The sequence below is a fragment of the Dicentrarchus labrax genome, unplaced genomic scaffold (genome assembly GCF_905237075.1).
Source record: "Dicentrarchus labrax unplaced genomic scaffold, dlabrax2021, whole genome shotgun sequence".
Lineage (NCBI taxonomy): Eukaryota > Metazoa > Chordata > Actinopteri > Moronidae > Dicentrarchus > Dicentrarchus labrax.
The window spans coordinates 24,236,608-24,263,597 of record NW_026136718.1 but is presented as its reverse complement, the minus strand read 5'-3'; the positions used below and the strand labels follow the sequence as shown (position 1 = coordinate 24,263,597).

The following is a 26,990-nucleotide window of genomic DNA, read 5'->3' as shown; positions in this document are numbered from 1 at the left end:
TGTCTGATAGAGGCCTCATTGTTTTCTTCCTGGCAATGCTGGGTCCTCTCATGGATAGCGGGGGGCTGGCAGCGGGTCGTTGGGCCTCAGACTCTGCTGTCAAGAAGGGGATCATTGTGTACGGCTGTCCGTGACGGGGAAGCGCTCCCAGGGTTACCACCGCCCTGTCGCCGCCAGCTCTCACAAGCAGACCCTTTAGAGCTCGGCCGCCTGCAAGCCGCCAGCATGGAGCAGAAACAGGGTGGAGGCAGTGGGTGTCCCTTATGGCACTGCCTCCACCCCAACCCCTGATAGAGCTATAGATGGAGGTCATGAACATGGACATTATTAACTCTGTTGAACGTGTTTATGGTCCTTATGCTCTGTATCTCTTTCAGTGTGAGGCTCTGTCGTAACTTAAGGGGTTTTTCTTCAGCTATTTTCTGTTCTCTTCCAGGGACCTGGTGTTCGAGGCTGAGGGCAAAAGGTGGAATAACAAAACAAGCAGCTGGAATGTGGTCCACTGGGAGCTCGCAAGCCGGGTCGGTGAACTGGAGAAAATCCAAGTGGAAAGAGCAGCCAATCACAGACAGATGAATTTGAAACGAGGAGAAGGCAGCTTATTTGTACAGTGTTACCTTTTTAACACTAGCAGGGACTATGCAGATAGAGAGGATGTGGGAGCGGACATAAACAAGAAGAGAGAGATTTGATGCTGGTTTGTGCTTCTGTTACACTGGCCTGCCTCTATCCTTCTGTCCTTTTAGCAGCACTAATCCCTCCACAAATCCCCTGCAGGCGAGAGCCATAAAAAGCCAGAGATGGGTCCTTCTTGGGAGATAACTGCCAGGATCCGGTGTGGCAGCGCCAGGCTCGCTCTCACCTGCGCCACTTATCCATCCAGCCTATGACTAAGCGAGGCAGTAATCTCAAGCATTACTGATACTTAACTGAAGTTTTCTCACTAACAATGCCCATGTAGAGCTTTGAAAGAAGAAGCTACGGTGTTTTCTGGAAAAGAGGCCTGACTGAGGAACTATTGTTTCGCCCCCGGCCCCTCAGGAATCCAGACAGCTGCAGCCACCCCACTGACAAAACACTCACATGGGTGTGAAATTTTCTAATATCTCATGGACGTGTCTTGGAGAGCTGCCTCTGTCCTCTGCCAATGAACTTTTTAGCAAGTATTCACAAGCACAACAGACGGTACTTATTCATATTGTGCGCCATTCTTACTGTTTTTAGTTTATGTCTAAACTATTGTAAAATGCTGTGACACCCCTCTGGTTGAGGATGTGTTTAGGAGGAGTAAAAAGTTTACCAGCATCCATGTGTTCAACTTTAGAAGTTGGTTCTGTAATGATTGTTGTGGGTTAAATGCCTGAAGAAGTTCTCTTTTCAAAGAAAGAAATAACTTGACTATTTAAACTGACTTCAATAAAGGGTTAGTAAAAACTAGAGAAGCATCTTCTTAAGAATGAATTCTCCATTGATTCTGAAAGGAATGACTTTTGGATGACTTTATAATCACATGAAAACTAATTAATCTTAGGAGGTCTAGTGTGACATTCAGGAGGATCTACGGGCAGAAATAGAATGTATTCATGGGTATGTTTTCATTACTGTATTTATTCACATCCTCTTCTACAGAGGCCGCCATGTTTCTACAGTAGCCCCCAATGAACAAACCAAACACTGGCTCTAGATAGGGCCTTCCACGTTTTTTTTCGCAGCCACCACAGACACACTACACAGTTAGGAGGCTGAACTGTAATCAGTTGCTTGCTATCTACAACTTCACCACTAGATGCCACCAAACTCTACCTTTACTATTGGCTGACTTAAAGATCCAGTGGTAGTGAATGGGGGCTTGAAAACACACCTGCATTCGGCTTTATTGCATTACAGTAAATTTGAACTGTATGTGGCATCATAACGTGCTTACTCACAGTACTCTAGTGTGTGTGTGTGTGTGTGTTAGTATTTAGATATATGAATGAAGAATTCTAAATACATTGAGACCACATGGGCCTCCATAGATTATACTGTATTATGTAAATCCTAATTAATCACAAACTGTACATGTCATCATAATTAGCTTATGTACAGTTGATCTGATTAGGCCTCTGTTGACTTAAATGCAATAATATAACCAGTAATAACTCATAAACAGTATCTCATCCTAATGACCACATGTAGTTTCAATTATTAAAATGAACACAACTGGGTCACTCATTATTTGACGATTTTTATTAACATGTTGACATGCAGGCATGGCAGGTAGAACCAGGCAGCCAGTTGCTACTAGAAACAACAGGTGCACATATTGACAATTGAGCTACATCTCATATTTCCCAGGTACAGAGAGCATGTAAATATAGCCAGCAAGACAACTGACAGCACAACAGTCTGGAGATAGAGTGCACATGAAGGTTATATAAGAGTCCTGTGAGTGTCCTTTGCTTGAGGTAAAGTGCCAAACTCTGCTCGTATATTTGCCTGCAGCCACCAATTATCCATGAAGTACTCCCACATCTCGAAGAAAAACTCTCCAGTCACTCTGTCCTGGACATGTCGATAAATGCAAGTTCTTATTCAGTCTTTTTTCTGCACTCTTTTTCTGCGTTTGTACAGCAGGAATTTGAAATTCTCAACAGACATGATCAAAAATCACAGTTTTGCACAATCCAGAGATAACATATCTGCTGTAAGTTATACTGTTGAAGGTGTATCTGGAGGCTGTGTAACCTTTTCATATCAGAAGAGATTGTGAAATGGTTTGGTTAGACAAAAGGCGAATTTTATTATTTTAATGTCCTAGATACAGACAAGCTTTGCTACCCTCAGACTGTGAAAGGAGATGTTAGACAGAGCACGGCTTCACATTACTTCTCACTCCAGCTAGAATTTGAATGACCCACAGTGCATACAGCTTGGCAACAGCTTACATAACTAGATTCATTTCCTCCTGGAGGTCCTCAGTGCGCCATAAAACTTGTGCGGGGCTTCTCCCTCACATGAAGGCCTCAAATTCAACTTACACAATCCAGCCTTTCACACCTGCCCTCATGTACTCATGCATAAATGCAGCAGCCACTGTGTGCAGTCGAGGGAGAAAACAAAAGGCGACACGTGCTGTGTGGTGAATTTAAAACGGGGAGCAGTTCAGATGTCTAGACGTGGTAAAGGGAACACAAAATGTGTTAGAAAAACCTCCTCCTTCTCCCCCAGAGACAGCTGTTGTTCCACCAGTGTAAAGGGCCTGTGTGCTGCTCTGTAAACCCAGCATAGTCTGCCATTTAAATTGCTATTTACATTTATTGGATAAGAGCTAAATATCACATCTTGAGGGGGAAAATGTGCAAATGACCCAATATTTCCTCTAATAATCATGCTGCATAGGAGGAATTCCCAAAGGTTCACTACAAACTGCGAGGAAATGTGGTTAGAAAGTCACCAGAGTAATTGATGCGCTATAAATAATATATTTCTATAGTTCACATCGAGTGATGCAAATCAACCTGTAGGGAAACAATATGGTTCAGTTGTCTGTTGTAGAAAGTGTCAGTTAACAGAGATTAATGCCGCAAGTGAAATCCTGAGCCCAAAGTCACTGTCTCGTGTCAATGATTTGCATGTTGGAGATCCGTATTAATAGTATCAGTATTAAGTATTAAACTATCTCATTTCAAACCTCTCAGGGCAGCTGGGAGGAACTGGGCCTCAGGTGAAAGGATGTCAATGTTCTGTATACTGTAAGCTATATTTGCTGTCCCACCTGCTATACACAAAGAAATCTATCTAATGCTGAGACAACATGCATTAATTTAGTACCAAAACAGAAACAGCACGAGGTTCACTTTAGTTTATTGTGAAGAACTTTAAAGAGAACAACATGTGTTCCCCATTTATTATCGGTACACTTGAGTTTCAGGAAAATGGCTGCTCAGGTTTCTTGTAATCAGCTCAAAACTTAGGGAAGTGTCTAAATTACCATTATTTGTGTGCAGTGACGGTCAAATGTTTATGTGTTGTAGCTACACAATGTTTACAGCAGTAATTTACAACATTTAGGGAAATAAGCCAAGTACCTTTCTGGCAGCTAGATGAGAAGTCCACTCTCATATCTGTACACTAAATATGAAGCTACAGCCGGTTAGCTTAGCTTAGCTTAGCTTAGCACAAAGGCTGGAGACAGGGAGAAACAGCTAGCCTGGCTAGGTAACAAAATCTGCTATCTGAAGTATTCCAGCTCGTTTTCTTTACAGTTTGGCTTTTTTTTTTACAGATTAAACAAGCTAGATATAATGTGTTAATTAGCTTTAAAGGTTCTGTAGCTGAAATGTGTTACTTTCAGACTGAACTACGCTAGCTGTTTCCCACTGTTTCAAGTCTTTGTGCTAAGCTAAGCTAACTGGCTGTTGGCTGTAGCTTTATATTTAACAGACAGATGTGATATCCACAATCCTATCATACTCTACTGATGTGATTTCTTCCAACATGAACAGAGCAAAACAAATGATGAGTTTATGTCCGTTAGTATGACAGTTAACAGCGTTAGCAACTAAGGTTTAAGAAAAACTGGGGAGACACCAGATTTACAGAAATGAGCGTTGATTGTAGATTTATGAGACCAGCTCACCTCATCGTTCTGTTTCAGTGCTAACAAATTCAACAGGTATTTGAGGCTAACATGTGGGAGCCAGAGACATTATTTCTTTAAGAGTATAAACACTGTCGATGCAGGTAGAGGATGTGCAAGCATTCCTTCATTCATCTCCGGTCACTGTTATCAATGGCTCTTCTTGATTTGAGATTTTTTGTTCAACATTGTCAGGCAAATCTTATTAATGGTCTAATGGAGTCTGAAGAACTACTTTGCAGTCTTTGTTATGCGGTGCTGCACTGCTGCTATATGGACTCAATGAATTATGCACACATGCTATCATACCACTTACTAAATTTTGCTTAAACATAGAGCTGAAACAATTAGTCAATCATAAGTTTCATTAATCATATTAGTCAACAATGTATTTTTTTCACTGGTTCCAACTCCTCCAATGTAATGATTCACTGCCGTTATTCCTTTTACGTATATTAGTTATTACTGAATATTAGACTACTGATTGGATAAAGCAAGCAATTACCATGGGCTCTAAGACTGGGGGGATATTTTTACTATTTTATGACATTTTATAGACTAAACAGCTAATAGAGAAAATCAGCAGCAGGTTAATTAATTATGAAAATAATTGTCAGTTGCAGTCTAACATCAAAGGATGCATCATTTGAAGTATTTTTAAAATCAGCAAGACAATATAGAGTTTTTGAAAAGTATTCCAAATTATTATAAAGGCTTGCCCTTTATTTTGTAGGGTTGAACTGTTTATCAACCGTGTTCGAGTGTACATCTTATGCCAGTTTTTAAAGTTTTGGGATATCAGCATTATCTCATAAGAAACAATATAATTCGCATCAAGACACTTCCATCCCTTAATCATGTTTTTGTTGTGAAAACCAGCCCAGTACTGTGAAAAGGATCCAGACCAGCTCAAAGACAAGATACACAGGTACTATTTGTAACGGTCACAGGATGTAATGCGCTGATAGAAGCAGCCCCACTAAAGAGGAACAAAGCTCAGCCTTGTAGCTATTTACATGCTCACATTCTTCACCCCTTTTACTTCACCCATGACAGTCTGCGGTGGCTGAGAGGGCAACTCATTCACTGTCCCTCTCTGTGCTCCTCACATGTCACAGTCTCCCCCACACAGATGCTTTTGTGTGAAACAAAGGACATCCTCACACTCATACCAAACACTGGTCTATTACAGCTTCAGATGGTGCACATTTAATCAGAGAACTCTTTTTCTTTATCTATAAACTATTCAATGTTTAGGTGAGTGTTGCCTTAAATCAGCATCTAGATGGGGTGTGCTTCCAAAAAAGCCACTTCTCACATTTTCTAAGTGGTCACTGGTGTGATGTGAAGACAAACAGGTCAGTAGTAGCAATATTTCTACTTCTTTTCCAATCCAGCTGAACATACACAGTGTCACATGTTCAAAAGTGCAGACTGAATCTCACATGAGGATTTGTTTTTGACCTCATATCCTGCATAAAAAGTTTCCCTCCAGTTTATGCAAAGGAAACAATCAGTAAAACTGAATCACAGTATAAGAGCATGGAGAGTTCATCTTTTAAAGAACAAACTCCAGCTCTGTAATGAGGATGAAATGCTCCTTGAGCTTTGCTCCCGGGCCGGGAGGGAGCTCTGAGCCCTCCCCTCTTGTCTACTACCACGTCTCCACTCTCTGAAGGACTGGACACTCTGCCCGCGGGATGTGGAGAGAGTTGAGGGTGAGGTGGTCTTGGGGGTCAGGTCAGGGCGGTTTGACAGTGCAGGCAAAAGGAAGGGGAGGGTCAGACGTGATCCTCGATGGGGAAAACCAGCCGCGTGCCGCGACTCAGCAGCTCCTGTTCGCGGGAGTCCAGCTCACGCTCCAGCGCCTCCTCTGAAGTGCTGCCGCTCCTTTTGCCATTCGCACTCCAACCCGACCCTCCGGCTGCGTCCCCCCCACCGCCGGACGCCCCATTGGCTGTGATGGCAGTATCACCGAACATGAAGGTCAGGTCACCGTCATTGTGGAGGAGGTCAGAGTCGTGGTCCCTCAGCTGCTCGTGGTTCTGAAAACACATCCGCAGTGGAACATGAGGGGAGAGATGGAGAACATGGGGGTGACACGCACAGATGTAGGACACGCAGTATGGGTACATGTGGTGTAAACAGACTGACAATAACAGTGCAAAGGATCATAAGGGACACTATGGATTTACAGAACAAAGGGAGGAGGAGACTTTCACTTAGTGTCCTGTGATGCAGCAACTGCATTAAAGTGACTTCATAACAAAAAAACCCACAGGAAACCACAGGCTGCATAATTACACGCGAGCCAACCCCACAGTGAACGAGTAAGTGACAGCTTGAAATGGACTTGTTAGAAAAGACAACTCAATTTAAAAGCACACATTGCATTGTGGGTAAGTAATAGATGGCTGTAAAACTGTTGCATGAGGTTCTCGCAGCTCTAATTGACTGGCTGACAATCAATAGTCGGCCCATGTCCCCGGGGAGAACAGGATGAGTTAACGTCAGGTCAGCAGGGATTACTCAGATGAAGGGATCAAAAAAGAGAGAGATTACATAACTGCTTCCCTCCAACAATTATCTGGGAGGGGAAATGGGGAAAAAAACTCCTAATAAATCCATCAGGCATTGTATGTGGTTAAAAGGGTAGGGCTAGTTTCTAATTAAAACAGTGACACAACTGTTATACGAAAAGGAAGTGAAAATAAACACATTTAGATTCATTATAAATCAAGCCAGCGTCAAAGAAATAAAGACAAGGGGAGGAAAGTAGAATATAGACAACAATGATGGCATGTCTGATTTTAAGGATGTCTGGTAATATTGTGTATTGTTTCTTATTGTAACAAATTCCTAAAAAACACCAACAAATTCATCCTATAAGTATTTTTGAGCTACAGCTCTGATTCTTGATATTGACATAATTCTTCAGCACATGAAGGTGGGCACTGTACTTTTTTTAATTTGAGCTGTTTCCACATTTTCTTTCCTGCTGCCGTCAAAATTCACCAGAGCTCCAAATATGTATTCATCCACAGCTAAAAATAGTCCCCAACAAATGCACTAATTACTCCTGTTTGAGTAACTTTTGCTGAAAATTAAATAATATACTATGCTTAAAAAAGTGCCCTTTTAAAGCTATCTAGCCTTAAAAGTATATTCTACAACCATATTTTAAAGGTTATCCAATTTGAGGTCAATGAGAACCAAATTTCCCCTTTTTGTGCAGCCTTTTATTCCCTCCCCATTTCATAACACCCATAACCAAAGAGGAACCAAGCAAGGAGCTTTATTTAATCCGGTCTCTCCCCACTTGGCATTAAAGAGGCCTGATTATATGAACAACCACCTAAATTCATGGCTCGCCTGGCTGGCAGCCTTGTACTAGAAAACCAACAGCAACCAACGAGCAGAGGAAAACATTTGTGGATCCAGAGACAGAACTAAACGTTTAGAGACTTACAGTTTGATGAAAGACATTTTATGACTATTTTGCAGTCAAGAAATGGAATTTAGATTTTGTAACCCGACAGTGAAGGGCTCTTTGGATCACTGAGAAGGGAGAGTATAATAGCCAAAAGCCTCCACCTGGAAGTAATTCACATGAAATGAAAAGGAGAATTTGCCAGATTGAATCCAAGTGTGACGGTTCCGTCAATGGGTATTTCTCTGTTTAAAATATTGGAGCGCAGAACAGTGATCATCATTGAGGTGGTGCTGAAAAGGGCCTTTTGTGTCCTTTGAATGCAAAAAGGCTTCTTGACTGTCCATTTTCTATGTGCTTTGTTTGTTTACTGGCAGGCACTGAGAATACTTTGACAGTATTACAATTCTCCTGAGAGAAAAACCTTCAGTATTCACAGAGAGCCTTCCTGAGGCACTGTGCACAGGTCTGAACCACTGACAGTATATATAAGGTCTGAACAGAAAAAAGAAACAGAAAACCACCACCTTTTAGTGATTTCACAGAATGCTTTGGTTATAGCTCATTTCAAAAGTATTTTTATATTCATACATTTATATTTATATATACACATTTAAATATTTTTCACAGTTAAAAGGGTATTTTTAAGTTTCATTGCATGTAGAAAAATGTCTCACACAGAAGAATAATAATAAATTGACCAAAGTCCCGCCCCCTTTCTTCCTCCTAAGATATGATCAGTGCTAGCCTCGTCTATGTTGAAAAGACAACCACATTCTGAAGCTGATCAAAGTGACATGTACTCACATCTTACGTGAACTATTGTTAGCGAAACACTAGCTAACTAGCTTACTAATCTACATCATTCATTAGCCACGGATCGGATTCGAACCCGGGCCGCTGCAGTAACTCCGTGTATGGATCGCCAGCTCTACCGACAGGGCTAACCGGGCGCCCGTTATTAAACATTTTGCTAACATTAGCAACTTAACATGTGACTATGTATATGTCGCTTTTATCTTTATCTTCATATTGTGGTTGTCTTTTCAACATAGATTAGCCTAGCACATAGCATACCTATCTAAAAACAGGAAAGGAGAAAGTTGATATTATTATTATTGATATTTTACAGATTCATTTACTAGATAAATGAATAATGAACACAGAGAGGAGTAGAACATAGAAAATGTCTCTGTCATGAGAATATTGAACTACATGTGTATTTCTCAAAATGTCCAACTATTCCTTTAAATGCTCTAACTGGACAACATGCAGTGAGAAGAGCTTTGTGGACACTCACCTCGTATGCCTGGGGGCTGGTCAGACAGCTCGCCAGTGGTCCACAGTAGGCGGGCAGAGTGGAGGTGAGAGGTGGGCCGCTGTGTGTCAGAATGGGCTTAAGGTAACTGGGCAGTTATTAAGGAAAACGACCCGAAGAGCTCAATAATTATATTATTATTACACTGGGCAAAGGCTGGTTGAATGGAGGATAGTTAATAATATTGTTAATATCCAATATCTGTACAATTTCCTAATATCTCACCTGTCTAATGCCTTTCTTTGGGGTTAATACATCATTTATGAATTATAGATCAGTTATAAGAACAACTGTTGCCAGGTTTTTTGCTAGCTTGGCATGAGGCTTCACACTTGCTTTTTCTGCGTCTGCATAAATTAATTTATAAAAAAGTAGAAGGAGAACTCAACTATGTGCTCAAATTAAATTTGCAGAAGCTAATTCAAATATAAAAAAACATTTAAACTGTCAGCCTGTTCTGATAAAAACAGACCTTGCAGGCAGTCGTTTCCTAAGTTCTCTTCCGGCAGTAACTCACCATAAAAACATTAAAAATGATAAATTATGGCTCAATAACATTGAGGATGTCTGCCAGCAGGAGTCTGTATGTGACTCTGCAGTGCAGCAGAGAGTGAACCGCCGGGCTCCTCTGCCTTTTTTTTTTAATTAGTCAAGCTGTATTGCTCTGTAGGAAAAAGTTCCTTGTTCAGCTGGTCTGGTCACCAGTCCCTTTAGGGAGGGAGGCAGCCCTGACAGAACAGAACATGTATGTTTGAACAGAAATCAAACTCAGCAGTCCATTGCTGAGTCTGCTACACCAGAAATAAATAAAATCACTAAACTCTCCACACCAAAGCCCTGCGTCATGTGTGTTTACTTCAGCCTCCGCAGTGCTGGGACATGAAAGAAATCCACCCTGCTCGCCTCAGCTGCGTCTAGCACGTGTCACCAGGGGGAAAAGTCTCCACTGTACAACACAGCTGCCCCGCTCAAAAGCAGCTACACAATCAGCCACCTGGGGAGGCAGTTGTTGAGCAGAGAGAGAAGGAGGGAGGACATGGGAGGATGAGCTGCTAAACACATTTTCTTTCCTCTGTTTTTGCAGCCAGTCTGACTCAGGGACAGCAAACATTTATGGATTCATCCAATAAAGGCAGCAATTATGATTGTGACTTTGATGGCTTATACAGTGTACAAAGGGAAAATAATCCCTGGAAAACCATCCTGATTGGATGTGAGAACTGATATTACCAGAAAGAGCTGCATTAGTTCAAACAATCAATGACCTTGTGTCCTAAAAGCTAATGGTTCTGTAAAGTCGGGCACAGAAAGGATACTTGTGATCAAAGGTATACCACAGTCTGAAGAGCCACGCACTCTCCTGTTTGGTTTTACTTTGTCCTTCAGCCTGAGGGCCATCCTGGAGAAACACATGGAAATATCAAGATATGCTGTGAAAAAAGATCTGGATCCAACATGTTGTTAAAACAACCCTGGTAATTCTCAGCCAGCTATAATCAAACTCTGAGGAGAGTACCAGCATGCAGATTCATGGACGTAAGTCTCATTTTATGTGTTTCATTCCCCTTTGTTACAGGTGATATTGTATTTCCTACTGTGCTCCACAATGTTTCCTCACTTCCACCATTGTTATACAGGGATGTATAATGAGTGAACGCAGTCTTTAAGTATATAATGAAAGTGCTCGCTCGTGGTGCTGTGCTGACGATACAAGTATAGACAGTTTGTATTTATGATGTGGCAACAAATTTCCTGAAAAAGGACAATAAAGAATCTATCTATCCATCTATCTATCTATCTGATCAAAGTACATTTCATACATTTTAGAGTTAAAATACTTTCCATCATAATCTTACTAATAAATGCCATATTTTCTGGTTCCAGTGGGATGATAACAGTCAGCAACTTTTGGTTGAGCGGAGTTTGGTTTCTCATCGTAAATCATGATTATCATAATTATTATGGTTATATAATTGTTACTTTTGCTCCCCATTAGACTGAGAAGTAGTTAAAACACATCCTAGCTCCATGCTGACACTCTCTATGTGAGACAGTGGGGTGCATCTTAATAAAGTAGATTCATCACAAATAAAAAATGATTGAAAAGTGAGTTAAAGAACTAATTGTGCTATTCTGCTTCCGCTGTCTTGTTCAGCAAATTCAAATCAATTTTCCTTGACAAACTGAACTAGTTATGTGTCTTCGGACTTGCTGACTGTGCTCTGCGTCAACATAAAATTGCAGAAGCAGAACCATTGCAGCAGTGAGAGCCGCACTGACTTCAAGCAATAATAAACCAGTTTTCAGTGAGATCCTCACCCCCTGTAAGACCTGGAAGCTGTCTCCACAGGGCTGCAGGTCTTGATCTGGATCCACACCAACCCTGAAACAGAGGAAGAAAGTAGATGAAAATATTAACACCTTGTGATGTTATTTAACTATAAAGTAACTAAATGACTGCAAACACTGTTGCTGGCTAAATGTGGCTCATATCTGGTTAGATACCAATCAGCAGTATTTGTCAGCCCCTGATACTGCATGTCTGTAATTTATTTACTTGTGACCTCTGCTCTTCTTTATGCAGTTTGCATTTGACATTTTATAGACAGCTCTCTTTCAGGATTATTTCTGTGTCAATCTTGTTGTGACAGCTACACCCGCAGAATACAGACTTGTTGTCTTTGTGGCTCTGCACCAGAAGTTGCTTTGAAAGCCCACACACCAAAGGAAAACAGACAGAAGAAGAAAGATAAGAGAAGAAGGTACAGTTTATATAATTCAGTGTGAAGCACATGAAGGAGAGATTTGAAACACTTCATTACTTTTTTGCTCAAAAAACAAAACCACAACTTTAAAAACAAGCTAGGTTTTCACCGAAACGGAAAGTCACCGTAAAGTTTCCCCTGACCCCGTAACACAGAGACATTTCAGCATGCAAGAAAGCTATTGTGATTAAAATAGTCATGTGTAACTGTGCTTAACACCAAACACATGACGCTTTTTCATTTTTCTCCTAAACATCCATTGTGTAGCATTCAGAGGTATCTAGCGGTGTAGTTGCAGCACGCAACTCTCTTGATTCAACCTCCCCTTCCAACAAAGGGTAAACTGCAGCGGCTACGAAAAAAGACAAAGCCCCTCTCTAGAGCCAGTGTTTGGTTTGTTCAATCTGGGCTACTGTAGAAACATGGTGGTTCAACATGGTGGACTCCATGGAAGGTGACCCGTGTAATCTATAAATCTGAACGGTTCATTCTTAGGTAACAAAAACACAACAATTTCTATATTGAGGTGATTATACACTAATGAAAACATACCTATCAATATTACATTTAATTTCTGCCAATAGATCCTCCTAAAAGTTACACACTGCACCTTAAACCAAACCAGATTTGACTAATAAACGACAGACTAAAATTATTAATATTGAACCAAATTGGGTTCCCCCCACAGTTTTTTGTGCTAAGCTAACCAGCTGCTGACCAAGAACAGAAATAAGATTTGGATCAAAATCTCAAAATGCGAAACTAAAAAGTTGAGTACTGGAGCACATACATTCAGTCTTCACAGCTGGCCAAAAATTCCCTGTGGTGTCTCTTACCAACAGAGAAGGATTAAACTGAACACAAGCAGATTTTAAAGGGGCACTTTTAATTCACATAAGCTCTGGAGCAGTTGAGTCTAATCCTTATGGACAGAGGCCATGGCGGAGATATGTAGCCTTTCATGGTTACATCTGAAACTACAACTGACACTGTACAGTAAGGGGTCAAACTAATGTGCGTGGTTATCTTTAGAACTTTCCATGGCAGCCATACAGAGCAAATATCCATTCTGACTGAATGAGTAACAACATTTTTCATTCTTCTTTCCACCTAAACAGCTTGAGATATAGCAGCCCACAGGTATCCAACTGCCTTTTAGGACTTTCTCCTCTCTCAATTATACACACACACACATTCAGAGGATCTTCAGGAGGTGGAGGTTGCGCAGAGGTCAATAAACCTGCAAAACAAAGGAGGTGCAAAGCCCGCTGGCACTGCTTCAGGAAGGATCTGCAAGGAATGGATCTGAGATTAGGACACAACTGCTGGGGGCCCCAGAAGAGAGAGGCCCAGCCCAGCACACGTTTCCTCTGATAAGAAACAGTATAGACCCCTCACACGTGTTCATATGCACACACATATTTAAGTAAGCGGGTGTTCCACTGACTTCAGTTCACCCACTAACCTTTAATCCTAATCCTGAAAACATTCCCTCGCCTCCTTAAATCCATCAAATATTCCTCACTAGCCATTTTATTTGCAGCGTCTCTGTCCTCTAGGGAAGACGTGCAATCCCGAACAGAGTAAAAGTGGAGGAACTGCTGTGACACAACTCTTGGTTTCTTTTTTGTGTTCCTCTTTTGCACATACTTTTTAGATCAGTTCACACGTATCTGTCGGGCTGCTGCTGTGTGATCACAGTGCGTGGTTTGTGATTTTCACCGCTGTGTGAAAAACTGATAGACAGTCAACAGAGATAGAACAAAGGCTTGGGTTTTCACAACCCCCGAGAAAGTCTTAAATAAACCATTCGATCATGCTACAGTAACTCCTCAAGCAGCAACACCTTCACCAGAGCTGGGCAGGTGTGTGCCACAGTGATTTCTCTCCTCTGTGGTTTTCAAAACTTTTTTCTCAAAATATTTCATATGTTCTTAAGAGTCTCAACTTTTTCTGTGGCCCCATGTTCCGCTTTACCCAAAAAAACAGAAGTAATCAGTGAATAGAAAGAGTCCCATCTGAAGCAACCACACACTTTCCCAACACCAGCTACTGTCAGAAAGTTTGTTCACATTCAGATACAGCACCTGAAATACTCCCACTGTCCATGTTGACGTCGCTCTTCCTGCAATGCTTTGCTGTCCCCAAAGCTGTCACACACACACACACACACTCAGTAAAGTTAGTCTTAGGTGGTATATTTAGATATTCTTTTTTAGTGTGTGTAAAAATAGCCATGTCGTGTGTTAGATACTCATATGAGGAACGGTCACAGTGCAAAACAAATCTCTGAACTCTAACATTTAATCTTGACATTAGATAAAAATGGGGATTACATGTTATTTCTCAAGAATCAAAATTGTCTTTTTTTGGTGTGAAATTGTCAAAGTTTATATATTTTCACACATTAGATAAAAGCATATCATCCATATATTTTTGAGGATCAAGAGACATGTCACAGTCAAGTCAGTGTTACTTAAATGGGGGACTAAGGACATAAAAGAGAGTTTAAGTAGATAACAGTGACCACAGTGTTTTAAATACAGTAATTTGGCAACAGTCTCATCCAAATATGATCCTCTGTTTTGGGGACATGCACTAATCCTCGGACTTGGCACAGAGGATGAGCAGATGTTCAGGCCTAAAATAAAATAAAAACACTGGATGAAATGACTGGAACACTTCAACTGACCACTTAACTGCTTTCAGCGCTTACTGTATATGTTAATAACAGTCTCTCTGCTTTCATCTCTTATTGCTTGAAGTAGAAATAGAATCTGTGATTACAAACACTGTTCATTTTATTTCACTTTGACTTGATTTCATTTCCTCTCAGTGATTGAACTTCAACTGCATTGTCAACTCCTTTCTGCACAGCCAGTCCAACTTGTTTCACTATTTCTGTAAACCACTTTGACTTCAACTATTTCAAATGTTTTAACAGCTCATTTTCAGCTGCAATCACACTTCTTGATTCTTTTTTTAAAATTCTACCATTCCAAGTTTATACAGTAAAGTTTGACCAAAATCAATCTAATCTACTGCAGCATTTGTTCCTCAAAATGCTCATTATATCAAAAAACTTACACTGAAATAAACTGATGCTTTTAAGCATTGGAGTTGACAGATAAGTAGCTCTTCTGTGCCCCAGCGTGAGCACAGAGATCTTTTTCCCTCTCGATGGCTGCACGGCCGGGGCTTGGTGATAAACTGCACGCCTGCCTGCTTACAGACCATCCATCAAAACCCAATAACATTAACCAGCAGCGTCTTCTGTCACAGCAGACATTTGCTTTCCCAGCACCAGTCCTCCATCACATCCTGCTCATCAGCCTCACTGCCTCAACAGTACTGCCTGAGGATTTTGTCATAAAAAATAGCTAATAACAAATGTAACTAAATTAAAAACTGGATAGAAAATCCGACTCAATAACAGTCATCTTTTTTAATGTCCTCTGTCTCCTCAGGAGTAGTCCCCCATAAAGAGTAAAAATGTGTAAATTTATGCACATATACAGAGGATGATACCAGGATCACGGAGCACAGCTTATATCCGCCTGCCATGCACTACATGTCCCTGTTACCATGGCGATGAGTTCATGGGGGAGATTTTGGCAGCGCTGTAAACCTCCACCAAACATAATAGTTCCTGCTTGGACCGAGGAGGCATTACTCATATTAAACAGAGCCTGTTCACTCAGGCCACCTCTGTCACACACATTACCAGCCTATAATCCGCTTTGTCATGACAAATAGAAGCTCCCACTGCATCGTGGTCAGACAACAGTGAGTGAGATTGGGCTCCAGACGGACAGATAGCTAAAGCAAGCAAAGTGCCAAAGCCAACGCAACAATCCTACTACGTTCTAACTGTAGACTCAGCATCACCTCTGGCTCTGGAACAATCCTGATTTCATGGGTTAGCGTTCAAGTGATCAACCTGAGAGTGAAGAACCTATAGTGAAACATTTCAAGATTTCTTCGAAGATTCAACAAAAGTGCCTGTGACCTGAAAGCTCTGGATGGAAGAACATGGGAGAAAGTGAGCAGCAGTGGAGAACTCTGGCCCCATCTCCTGGACAATACCACCAGGCAGCACAGGATAAATGTAATAATGTCAACTGGAGAGGAATTACGTGTCGCAGGAGCAAATAATAATGCTTTAAACAAGTACAAACAGAGCAAATATATAACTGCCCTACAAAGACAGAGAGCAGTAACCCAGAAGCTGTGAAGTGAGATAACAGGTTCAGGGTACTAACTCAGTCAAACTCAGTAACAGGTAGAAACATTGTAATGCCTTAATTTTATGTATTTTTGGGCGGTTTACGGTGTAAATAAGTTTTATTCAAATGCAGCAGAGATGCTGAACATTAAAGCAGATTTTCTTCTACAGCACCTGATGTGTAGCCAGGACAGCATGGGTGTCGTCCCACCCCCAAACACCCAGACAGTGAAGAAGACAATGAGCAGCGTGGTGGTGAACATCATCTGGCGGGCGTAGGTGGCTGTGTCCCGGATGGCCAAGGCGAACGCCATTGCCCCACGCAGACCTGCAGAGGGTCACATCCAAAAACCATCCAATAACATTAGAGCTGCAACTGGCTGGTCAACTGACATAAAATCAACTATTTTGATAATCTATTAAACATTCAAAACATTCTCCAACTTCTCAGCTGACAGTTTGCTGTTTTTCTTTGTCATATATGACAGTGACTTTATATTTGAATAGATTTTAAACGGTTGGTCAAAAAAAAAAGGTGAATTGATCATGAAAATAAAGATAAATAAACCCCTAAATCACATCTAGCCTGACTTGATGAGGAAAATAAATCAGTGTCTTTTCAATACCTGCAAACATCATCATATGCTGGAAGTTTCCCTTGATCTTGTGCCTTCTGCCGAGGTTGAGAAGGAAGGACAGCGGGTAAATGTTGAATGCTCTTCCAATGAATATGGCAATCTGACAGGCAGGTCAGGAAGTCTTTGACTGAACAATTTAATGCTTGAGAGATTCATGACTAGACTAATACCTGAAAGTGAACTTTATGGTAAAGCAGCAAACTCTTTCTTAGAACAATCTGATTGTCTTTGTGGATGTAAATAGCACAAAAAAAACTATGATCCAACTCTACAGCTGTGGAACAATTGTATTTCTACAAGAGGGTTAGTCCCAAATGGAAACAGAAGAACGTGTTTGTTGTGCCCAAAAAGGATACAAAAGCCCCGATGATGAAAATAGGGCTGAAAATGTGATTCTGGAAGGTGAACAGAGCCAAACCCATGTAGGAGAAGATGAAATTCTCAGCCAGGAAGTGAAGGACCTCAAAGAGCTGCATGAAAAAATATAAGATTCATCATAAATTCAATTTAGAGGTGTATGAAAACACAGCAATAATACAATAGAAAGTAGAAATGCACAAAAAGAGCCTTAAAATGTTCAGGTTTAGTGAGACTGTTTCACAAAAAGTTTCCCACACGGCACTGCTTTAAAAAAGTCCTCTGCCTGGTTCTCTCATCTACGTATTCCCTCAGAATCCACAAAAGCTTTGGGAATTGTTTTTTTTCCCTTTTCCCTCTCCCAGGCTGCCTGGCTGCCATGATGATTACAGAGCTGAGTGCATCTGTGTTGCTCTGAGAGGGAGGCACAGGACAAGGGCAAACACACACTGACATATAGACACATTAAAAAGCAAGCCAGCACATTAAGAGCAGGAGGAAGTTCTGTTTTAATTGAAGTGAAGTATTTGAACCTTTGCAATAAGCATGTCTAGCTTTCTTTCAAACATAATAACAAGAGCCTGAGAGACACTGATACTGATCCAAAATGTCACACTGTGTGTTGTCTACATGCTAATCTGCACCCTGTCCTCAAGACTGAACCCCCTCTGCGAAACTAAACAGTCATGTCAGGAGGGATGTCCTCAGACAACCCCGATTAAGGTCACAGCAGGCTGATCACTGAGCCATCTGGCAGCGAGGCCGAGCACCCTGTTCATACTATCGGGGGGTTCAAACAACAGTTCAAAATAAATGGGGCTGCGCGTGCAGGCAGTGGCTGGATGCTACCTGCTTGGTGCGTTTTGTGGACTCCTCAGAGAGGTTGTTGTAGGTGTAGTGAGCCTGCGTGATGCCACAGAACAGCACGGCCACGACGCCTGTAGGACAACATCAAACATACATTTATGAGCCTTAATGATGTGACTCAAACACACAGAGCGGGATGTAAAGCAATTCACCTATTTAGAAACATGAGAATCAAACATTAGCTCGTCAGTCCTCTTAAAGCTTTGCTACTGAATTATCTGTGCACTTCATCTGCTGCATAATCTGTATTTAAGTCCCTGTCACATTTCATTTGTATAACAGACAGATTCAGTTCTCTAAGGATGGTTTACCAGCGCTTAGTTTAAACAGCTCATAATTACATTATTCAGCATAATCAACAATGTGAATGAGCTTTGAATTAAAAGGCTCTATCTACATAAACTGCACTTGTGAATGATCATGAAATTAGTTATACGTTTTCTGGAAAAACCTTTAAAAATATATTAACGATGAAAGATTCTTTTGAAAGACCACATTTTCTTTTTAAAAAGGGACACTGAGTTACCAGTCAAGAGAAGAATTACTCTGAGACATGATTTCTTTGACAGAAAACCTAATAGGCAGGGCAAGTCTACTGAAAGAAGCATTTGAGTTGCATTATGGGAAATGATAGGTCCAGTGCTTTTGGAAATTGGCCCAGACTAAGGACAATAAGCAAAGATATATTTCGATCACCCTTTTCTTAATCTGTCTACCAACTTTATAGAATGCAATACTTAATCACTGGTTTAACAGATCACTAGAAAAGGCTCTTTAGATACAAAAAAAAGGTCAATTTGAGTTGTTATTGTGTGGAAAAGTTGTGCTGATGATGGTCTGAGTCACCTTTTCTCCACATTATTTCCCATTTTGTTACCTTTTACTCAACTAGAAGTACAAATACCTGTGTAAAAAAGACTCCAGTAAAAGTAAAAGTACCAATTCAACTTCTTTACTCAGGTAAATCTGAAAAGGCAGAGGCTCTGAAATGCTCTCTTGGTTTCATGGTCATTTTCTACCAGCTGCTCCTTGAAACTTTGAGTGGAGGCTCTCTCTCATCTATCATGCATGATAGTGGTCTTGATGTTGGGAAGGCATGCCATGATGCAAAAAATGTTTTTAAATCAAAGTCAAATGCATTAAAAGGGTTAGGGTTAGGGTTAGGGTTAGGCAAAAGCTAGTTAAGTGCAGTAATGAAGTATTTGTACTTTGTCACTTTCCACCACTCCCTTTTGGATATGAAATAAATGTATGTCTGCCTCGTGCCTATACAGCTCACCTGTGAACCCGCAGGCTTCGGCAAGCAGGAAGGTGCTCCAGGACATGAGGAAGAAGAGGGCCGTCTCCAGCAGCGGGAAACAGTGCAGCTTGGTGAACTTGGTGACGTGGGAGTTGAGTTAAAGACACAACACTGTTTTGGATCTTTGCTAATCACAATTATAACATGCCGACTGTCCCAAGAAACTCAAATCTATCTGGAACTTAGACTTCATGTTTCCATTTCACAGTAGGTGTTAGAATAAGGATATGAGAGCGGTGACAACTCCTGTGGCTGCACCCATCAAAAAGGAACCGCTGAAAATACCCAGGAAAACTCCCACTGACTTGAAAAAGGCAGAGGCATCAAACATGTGTGTGTTCGCTCCACTGGGCTGGTAGGCCACAATAGACCTGAAATATAAAAAAAACATGGTGTGGCACAGATTTTTCATAAATTTACCAATTTCATAATCATGTTTTGAATTGGTTATAATTGGTCTTTGTGTCCGTAATTTGTTTATTTGATTACATGTCTGGAAAAATTTAATAAAATAACTAGTCAGAAAAAAACTCTGATTTTAATCTTCCAGTAGAGGGAGGCAGAGTGCTGTCTGTCTGTCAGGAGAGGAAGTGATGCAAAGAAGTGTTGCTCTGTCTCACACTTCAGTGTTGAATTTCAATATCAGGAGGGAAAGAAATCTCAAAAAGGATGCAGAGACAGAGACCTTTCTCTGGTGCAGAAGGAAGGAAAGTATTGACTTTGCAGATTTCTGTTAAGGCAGACATTTGACTTACGATGAAAGCACAATGGCCACTGCGTCATTCATAACACTTTCCCCGAACAGCAGAGCATAGAGATCCCCGTCTGCATGGAGCTCATTAAAGATGGCCAGCACTGTCACTACACACAGGGGAAAAGATTCAATCAACATCATCAGCCACAAACTGCATCACGTTATCCTGATCGGCATGTGCATGTGTCCTACCTGGGTCTGTGGCAGAGATGATGGCACCAAAGAAAAGGCAGTCAGTGTAGTAGAACTTGTCCGTCAGCTGTCCGACCACTTGCATCAGTTTGACGACACCGTACATTAGATTTCTGAAGATAGACATCCAGGTGAGAGGAGAACAAAAACACACAACAGCAGGATGTAAAGTTCCTGATTTTAAACCGACATTTAATGAAAGGAAGGCCAACGCTCACCCAATGACAAAGCATGAGATGGCAGTGCCAAGGAACGCATAGGTTATGATGGAGCCCAGGTTCCTGAAGAAGTGTCTCTGGAAAAGGGAAAGGGAGAATAAGACAAGGAAAGGAAAAGAAGAGCAAGGAAACGTAAAAACGTGTGCACAGTTAGCTTATTGGTGTTCCATACTCAGAAACTGTGCATTCTCACACTGAACATATATCCATAATATATAACATATATTTCCTATTACAAGTCAAATGTCTTTTAACACTGAAGGATTTTTAAAAAAAGCTTCAGGTCAGTAACGGCCACGGGTGGGTAACTCCCTGTCAAACATGACTAGAAACACAAACACAGATTCAGCTGTTTGACTGGTTGTAAAACAAACAAGCAGCACAACAAAAATGCCTTTTCAGATCCATTTCATAACCGAGCTCCCCACAACTCTCTCTGCAGCCAGTAAGAAACAAAAATGCTGATGCAGATTGCACCAGGAAATGTGCCTTTTCCTGAGAGACTGTCAGGAGTGATCTTTGTGAAATAAAACAGAAAAGAATCAAACAGAAAGGAAAAAGAAATACTGTGGTGTTTATGCTCAAGATATATATGGAATCTGCTTTGGCAGCACAGATCCTTACGCCAACATTTGCACATCACTTACAAACACTGTATGTTTTCCTGCAGTGATCTGAAGCGGATGATTAATGGACAAGTTGACGACCAAAGAGAGAGTCAAACTTCAGAGCCACACACTGAATCTTTCTCTGTTTCTCTCTAAAGCTGTTAACATTGTGCTTCAAATGAACTCCCACTGCAACAGATGATGATTTAAAGAAAAAAGTATTTGAAAAAAACAGACTAACATGACCTCCTGCTTCCTATTTCCCGAGGTCTGATGTTTGAATCAGCAAATTCCATCTTGAAATGTGGCCGGGAGCCGAATTAAAGTTTCCCCAGGAAAACACAAATGTCTGTCAATACACACCTTTGCAGAAACTTTTAAATATTAATAAGGGTATGTTGATTTTTGTATACTAACTGCTAAAACAGTATTTGTAGTAGTACTGTGACAATGTGTGTAGTGTGTACTGTACAATCAGTATGTAGTATGGATTTGGGACACAAACAAGACGAAGGCCTAAAATCTATGGATTCTATCAGGACGTACTTCTTTGAGCTAGATGCCAACTTTAGCATGCTAGCATGCTCACGATGACACTGCTAATATGCTATTGTTAAAGGACAAGTGTGCAGGATTTTATGCCATCTAGCGGTGAAGTTGCAGATGCAACTAACTGAACACTGCTCGCATCTTCATTTGACAACTTGGGAATGACAACGGACTGTGAAATGTGTAGGAGAAACTACGGTGGCTGCGAAAAACACAAAAGGCTCTATCAACAGCCAGTGTTGAGTTTGTCCGTTCGAGGCCACTGTAGAAACATGGCAGACTCAATGGAAGGCAACCCGCGGTGTCTGGAGATAAAAAAAGGCTCATTCTAAAAAGGTACAAAAACACAAGTCAGGGGATCACCAATGTCATTATCCTCTGGAGAGCATGAATATCTGCAGAAAATATCATCACCCATCCAGTAGTTGCTGAGCTATTTCCATCTGGACCAAAGAGGTAAACCCATAGACCGACACTGCCATCCATAAAGCCACGCTGCTAGCATGGCTCACTATAACCCATGGTCAGATCCTATATATGCTCTGCATTGTAGCAAAGCACAAGGACATTTCCCCTCATTAATCTGACTTCTCCTTGATATCATCTATCACTGTAATTGGAAAAGGTGCACCCACACGATGAGAACATAGATCAGATGTCACCAGTTGTTTAAACACATTTCACTCTCCATTATTTCAAGGTCGGCTCACTGAAGCACAGACAACCCACAATTCTCATACACAGAAAGCAACACCTGCCATAGCTGAAGTTCTCAGACCAGTAAATATGGTCATAGATTAATAATTCAAAAGCACAGAGCCACCACAGGATTCTCTAAGTAAAACAAATCTGTTGCTCTACAACAAATAAAAGCAGAAACTACTTATATTGTCAGCGTCAGCCGTTTTCTATTTGCCACCGTAAACGCCAGAGAGGAAACGAAAGACATCTGCTCTGGACTTCCCCTGAAAGGACCACTTATGTTCAGCAAACACAGAATGCTCTCGGTGTGGCCAATGAGAGTTTTTCTTAGCTAACCATCTGTCCAATGAGACAGCAGTTTGTGGCAGCACATACGACCACCTGGCTCACATTACGGTGCATCATACAAATTCAGCTCTTAAAACAGTCACAAATGTAAACCTCACCTTCTTTAGACTGTACCCAGCATGGAAAATAATTGGAGGCAGCAATATGTTGAAGAATACTTCAGGGTCAAATGTCACCTGGAAAAGATGATACGTTTAAAAAGGGTTAACAGGGTAAAAATGGCAAATGAAGAATTGATGTTTATTTTCTAACTGTTACCTTGCGCAGCATATCGTTCTGCTCCACATTGTGAATCTCTCTGGAGTTGATCTCCCCTTTGAGGGTGTACTCAAAGAACTTGCCACTGACATTAAGCAGCAGGGTGCTGACAGGTCCTTCCTTCAGCGAGCAGCTTGGGGGTGTCTTGTTGTGGTAGCTGGTGGCAGGGATGCCGTACCGCAGAATCACACCAACCAGCAGGCCTGTAGGAATAAGAGGAGAAAAAGATGACAGGAAGACAAACAAGTGCATGTGTAATTTACAGGTTTAGACATTTGTTATTCATGGGTGTAGCTCTTTCAGTTACTCAGTTAATGAATCTAAGGCAAAGGTCGACTATTATCCAAAAATAAATGGCACCAAAATCAAACTCATCCAGTGAATTGCTCAGTGCTAGATAATGTTCCAGGTGCTTCTGTTTCACAAGCCCCCAGTATCAGACAGTGACACACCGAGAGCAGCGGAGCGACGGAAGAAAAATGAGGAGATGGTGAGCAGAAGCTTGTGGGGAGAGCTGAAGCCAGGAAGAAAGGAAGAAAGGAATGAGGCCGGCAGTTAGAGAACATAAATCCTCTGATCAGACAGCAGTTATCTGCAGGAGACATGGCAAAGCAATGCTGCCAGCACTGCGCTCACCCTTAGCAGACGGTTAACCTCGTACATCACACTCTGGCTTTGGCCTAACCACACACACACACACACACACACACACACACACACACACACACACACACAGTAGCAGTTTTGCAACAGGGTTGTTGCCTTTGAATAATCACTGAGAATTAAACCGCCTGTTCTTTTCTTGCAAAATATACTCAAATGACAGTTAAGTTTTGGCTTGAGTTGGCAAATGTTAGGTTTTTTCCAGCTAGGGGAAGTTCCATGTTTTCGGATTAGGGAGTAATGCATCATGTTCTTTCTTTAAATGGACACCAACAACTTCTGACAACATATTCCGAATCATTGATTTGTCTTGATTGCCGTGCCAAAGTGAGCAAGTGAACATACCAACTGAAAACACCAGGTTTTCTGTAGAGTCTGCTCTTTATACAGCAAATCAATACTGTGACAAGGTTTACGCTTGGTGGCACTTTTATCCTTGTGACAGTCCAAAAAATACAAACAGTGTGATCTAACATCATTACATCTTATCAAACTGAATCCACCAAAATAATGTTTGTAAAAGTGTGGGGTTCTGACGGCTTGAGAGAGATAATGATATTAGTTCAAGATACTAATCCCACATGTTTATTATGCATGTAACACATTAGGTATGTGCACATATAATCCATTGTGTTCATTATCCGTTCCCACCTCTGCAAATAGTAAATCTGAGGTATAATATTACTGTCAGTTTCTGTTTTTGACCCACTACAAGGACATGGCCCATATTTGTGAAGCTGGAAATTGAAACTACAAAAACAGCCAAAGCACTTTAGCAGTTTACTTTCCTAGCATTTAAAAACGAATCAAAGTCTGTCTTTTTCATATGAGAACTCGGGTTAATCAGTGACATTTGTAGCACTGACTGACTGGAATCACTCTGATAAGCTATGAAGAAAAACAACATACAGATGTTGTGGCCAGCTGTGCTCTGAGACATTACTACTGAAAGACATTACACACACACACACACACACACATTGTGGCAGTGGTCACGTTATTTATTTATCTGTATCATATAGTCAGACGATAAAGAAAAAAGTGAAATCTAGAGTTTCTTCTCTCAAATGTATCTGTCTGTGCTGCTGGGAGAGCAGATTGATCCCTGTTGATTCCCCAACTGAGCATTCTCAGTTAGGCTATGAAGCATTTTCTATCATGTATCCCATCGTTTCTTCTTTGAAAGCTTGAAAGATGCTAGATGGTATCTTGGGAGCTAAATCAATACATTATACATCAAGGTCAATGTAATCTGATTTATTACACCACAGACATTGTATAAGTGCCCTCGGATATGTCAGGCTGCTGATTCCCAGTCAGTCAGGGATGAAGCTGCATAACAGCAGCCTAGTGGAGAGTTTAAGACGAGGCTGAGCAGCAGACAGCACCTTCTAGAAATTAGCCCTGGCCCAGCCAATTAGGAGCAATGTGAGCTGGTGGAAATGCGGAGGCGCGTCAGTGCATTTGTTCAGACTTAAACCAGATTCTGTATCTTCATCTTTATCTTCCCCATCGCCTCTGAGCAGCCGCCGCACAACCACCAGGGAGACTGAATCATGCAAAGCCTGCGGGGAGGTGGTGGTGGTGGTAATGAAGGAGTGTGTGTGTGTGTGTGATAGAGAGAGAGAGAGAGAGAGAGAGAGAGAGAGAGAGAGAGAGAGAGAGAGAGAGAGAGAGAGAGAGAGAGAGAGAGAGAGTGAGTATGTGTGTGTGTGTGTGTGTTTGTACATTCAACATATAATCCTATAAGCCTCACCGTAAATCATTGCCAGTCCGGTTTCGTGAAGGAAGCGGACCCGTCTGTGCTTGAAGAGCCATATGGTGAGAATCGTTAAGGTCAGCAGTAAAATGAATGTCAGCAAATTAACGCTGTCCTGTCGGTGACTTTCCTCAGCCTCCTTCTCGGTGGCAAGTTCTTCCATACCGTCGTCCTCCGCCTTCAGTCCCGACACCGCGTTCAGTAATATCCACACGGGCAGCATCGTGTCCAGCGCCGCGAACACTGCGCTCCGCTTCGGCCGTCGGAGAGCGTCCATGGTGCAGGATGCCGCTGCTGCTGCTGCTCACAGCACACCGCCTCTATGCCATGTCACTGCTGGAAGCTACGCACAGCTGAGTCGAGTGGGAAAACAATCCAGTGTTCGTAGACCGGCGAGTTCAACCTTTTAAAGGTACACTGCGCGATGAGAAAAAAGGTCGACGAAGCCGCTCCGGAGTGAGACTGCGCTGCCCTTGTGGAGGAGACCAGATCACACCGTCTCCCAGGCAGCCTCAAAGTCGGCTGATTTCAAGCTGTACTGAGTCACTGTGCTGGGATTGTGATGAACACGCAGTTTGGTGCTTCATCAAAACAGGAAATTCACATGGCCTCGGCTTGGATGTTAAAAGTCAGCCTGTTACATGGAGAGTAGAAGCAAATATCCGCTCTTGTTAAGGTGGCCTTTGTAGTGGTAGTGGAGGGGTGGGAGGTGGGATGATATCAGGGAGCCACAGCTGGAGGGGAGGAGGGAGGGAGGGAACTAGAGCAATATCTTTTAGGGGGGCCCATTTCTGTGGTCCCTAAGACTTTAAGGCTGCACTAGTCGGTATTTTTATATTAACAATGGATCAAAAGGTCATGTGTAATGCTTGACGTGATGGACCCACAGATAATTAATATCTGACTCTGCAGTTCCTGTAGTTATATAGAGCGTTTTAGCTCCTTTCAGCTCATACTTTTGGTTTAATGGCTGCAACTTTACAGTTTTCTTTCACACTGGCCACCCTCACCAAACTCTTACCCAAACACAGGCAGCTGTTTTCAGTGGCAATGTTCTGGTAAAGCCGCTGTAGACAACGTTAGCAACTTGCCAAGGTATGTAGTGGAGGATTTGGCAACCAGAGGGGTCAGATATTTCCCTCAGGGGTTGGTGGAGACCAAAAACATATTTCTCAGGCAGAAAGAAACACTGGATGTGTAAATAGACAACCCTCTGCTAACACATGAGCCACTCTATAAGGCCATATGTCAGCTTGTTGCACTGCTCCCAAGTGACCCAAAAAATACCAGTTTGACAGTTTTAGTTTATACTGTACTCACATTGTGTATATCTTGAATAAAGTTGTATTTATTAATGACTGACTTCATTATATAACTTGGAGGTGACTGGATTCATAGTGGTAATGGGAGTGTGTCTG

At 41.6% G+C, this 26,990-nt stretch overlaps 2 protein-coding genes across 3 annotated transcripts in view; one reads left to right on the top strand and one right to left on the bottom strand.

Moving 5' to 3' along the window:
• Positions 1–2,217, top strand: part of chst7 (carbohydrate (N-acetylglucosamine 6-O) sulfotransferase 7) — a 4,777-nt gene extending 2,560 nt beyond the window's left edge. The window contains exon 2 of the mRNA XM_051376699.1: positions 437–2,217. The gene's annotated coding sequence lies outside the window, so the exon portion shown is untranslated. The remainder of the gene's footprint in view (positions 1–436) is intronic.
• Positions 2,215–26,990, bottom strand: slc9a7 (solute carrier family 9 member 7). Of its 2 annotated transcripts, XM_051376692.1 has the most exons (17): positions 25,570–26,990; positions 23,151–23,353; positions 22,991–23,068; positions 20,686–20,762; positions 20,468–20,580; positions 20,277–20,382; positions 19,746–19,892; positions 19,501–19,601; positions 18,204–18,292; positions 17,354–17,467; positions 16,986–17,097; positions 16,534–16,687; positions 14,222–14,284; positions 11,689–11,752; positions 10,686–10,768; positions 9,352–9,457; positions 2,215–6,666 (listed from the first exon to the last, which is right to left on the bottom strand). In XM_051376692.1, the coding sequence occupies exons 1-17, from the start codon at positions 25,847–25,849 to the stop codon at positions 6,403–6,405; spliced, it is 2,154 nt and encodes a 717-aa protein (XP_051232652.1). In that variant the 5' UTR covers positions 25,850–26,990; the 3' UTR covers positions 2,215–6,402. The 2 variants fall into 2 exon arrangements, with proteins under 2 accessions (XP_051232652.1, XP_051232651.1); XM_051376691.1 differs by lacking the exon at positions 14,222–14,284 and having other exon boundaries at positions 25,570–26,986.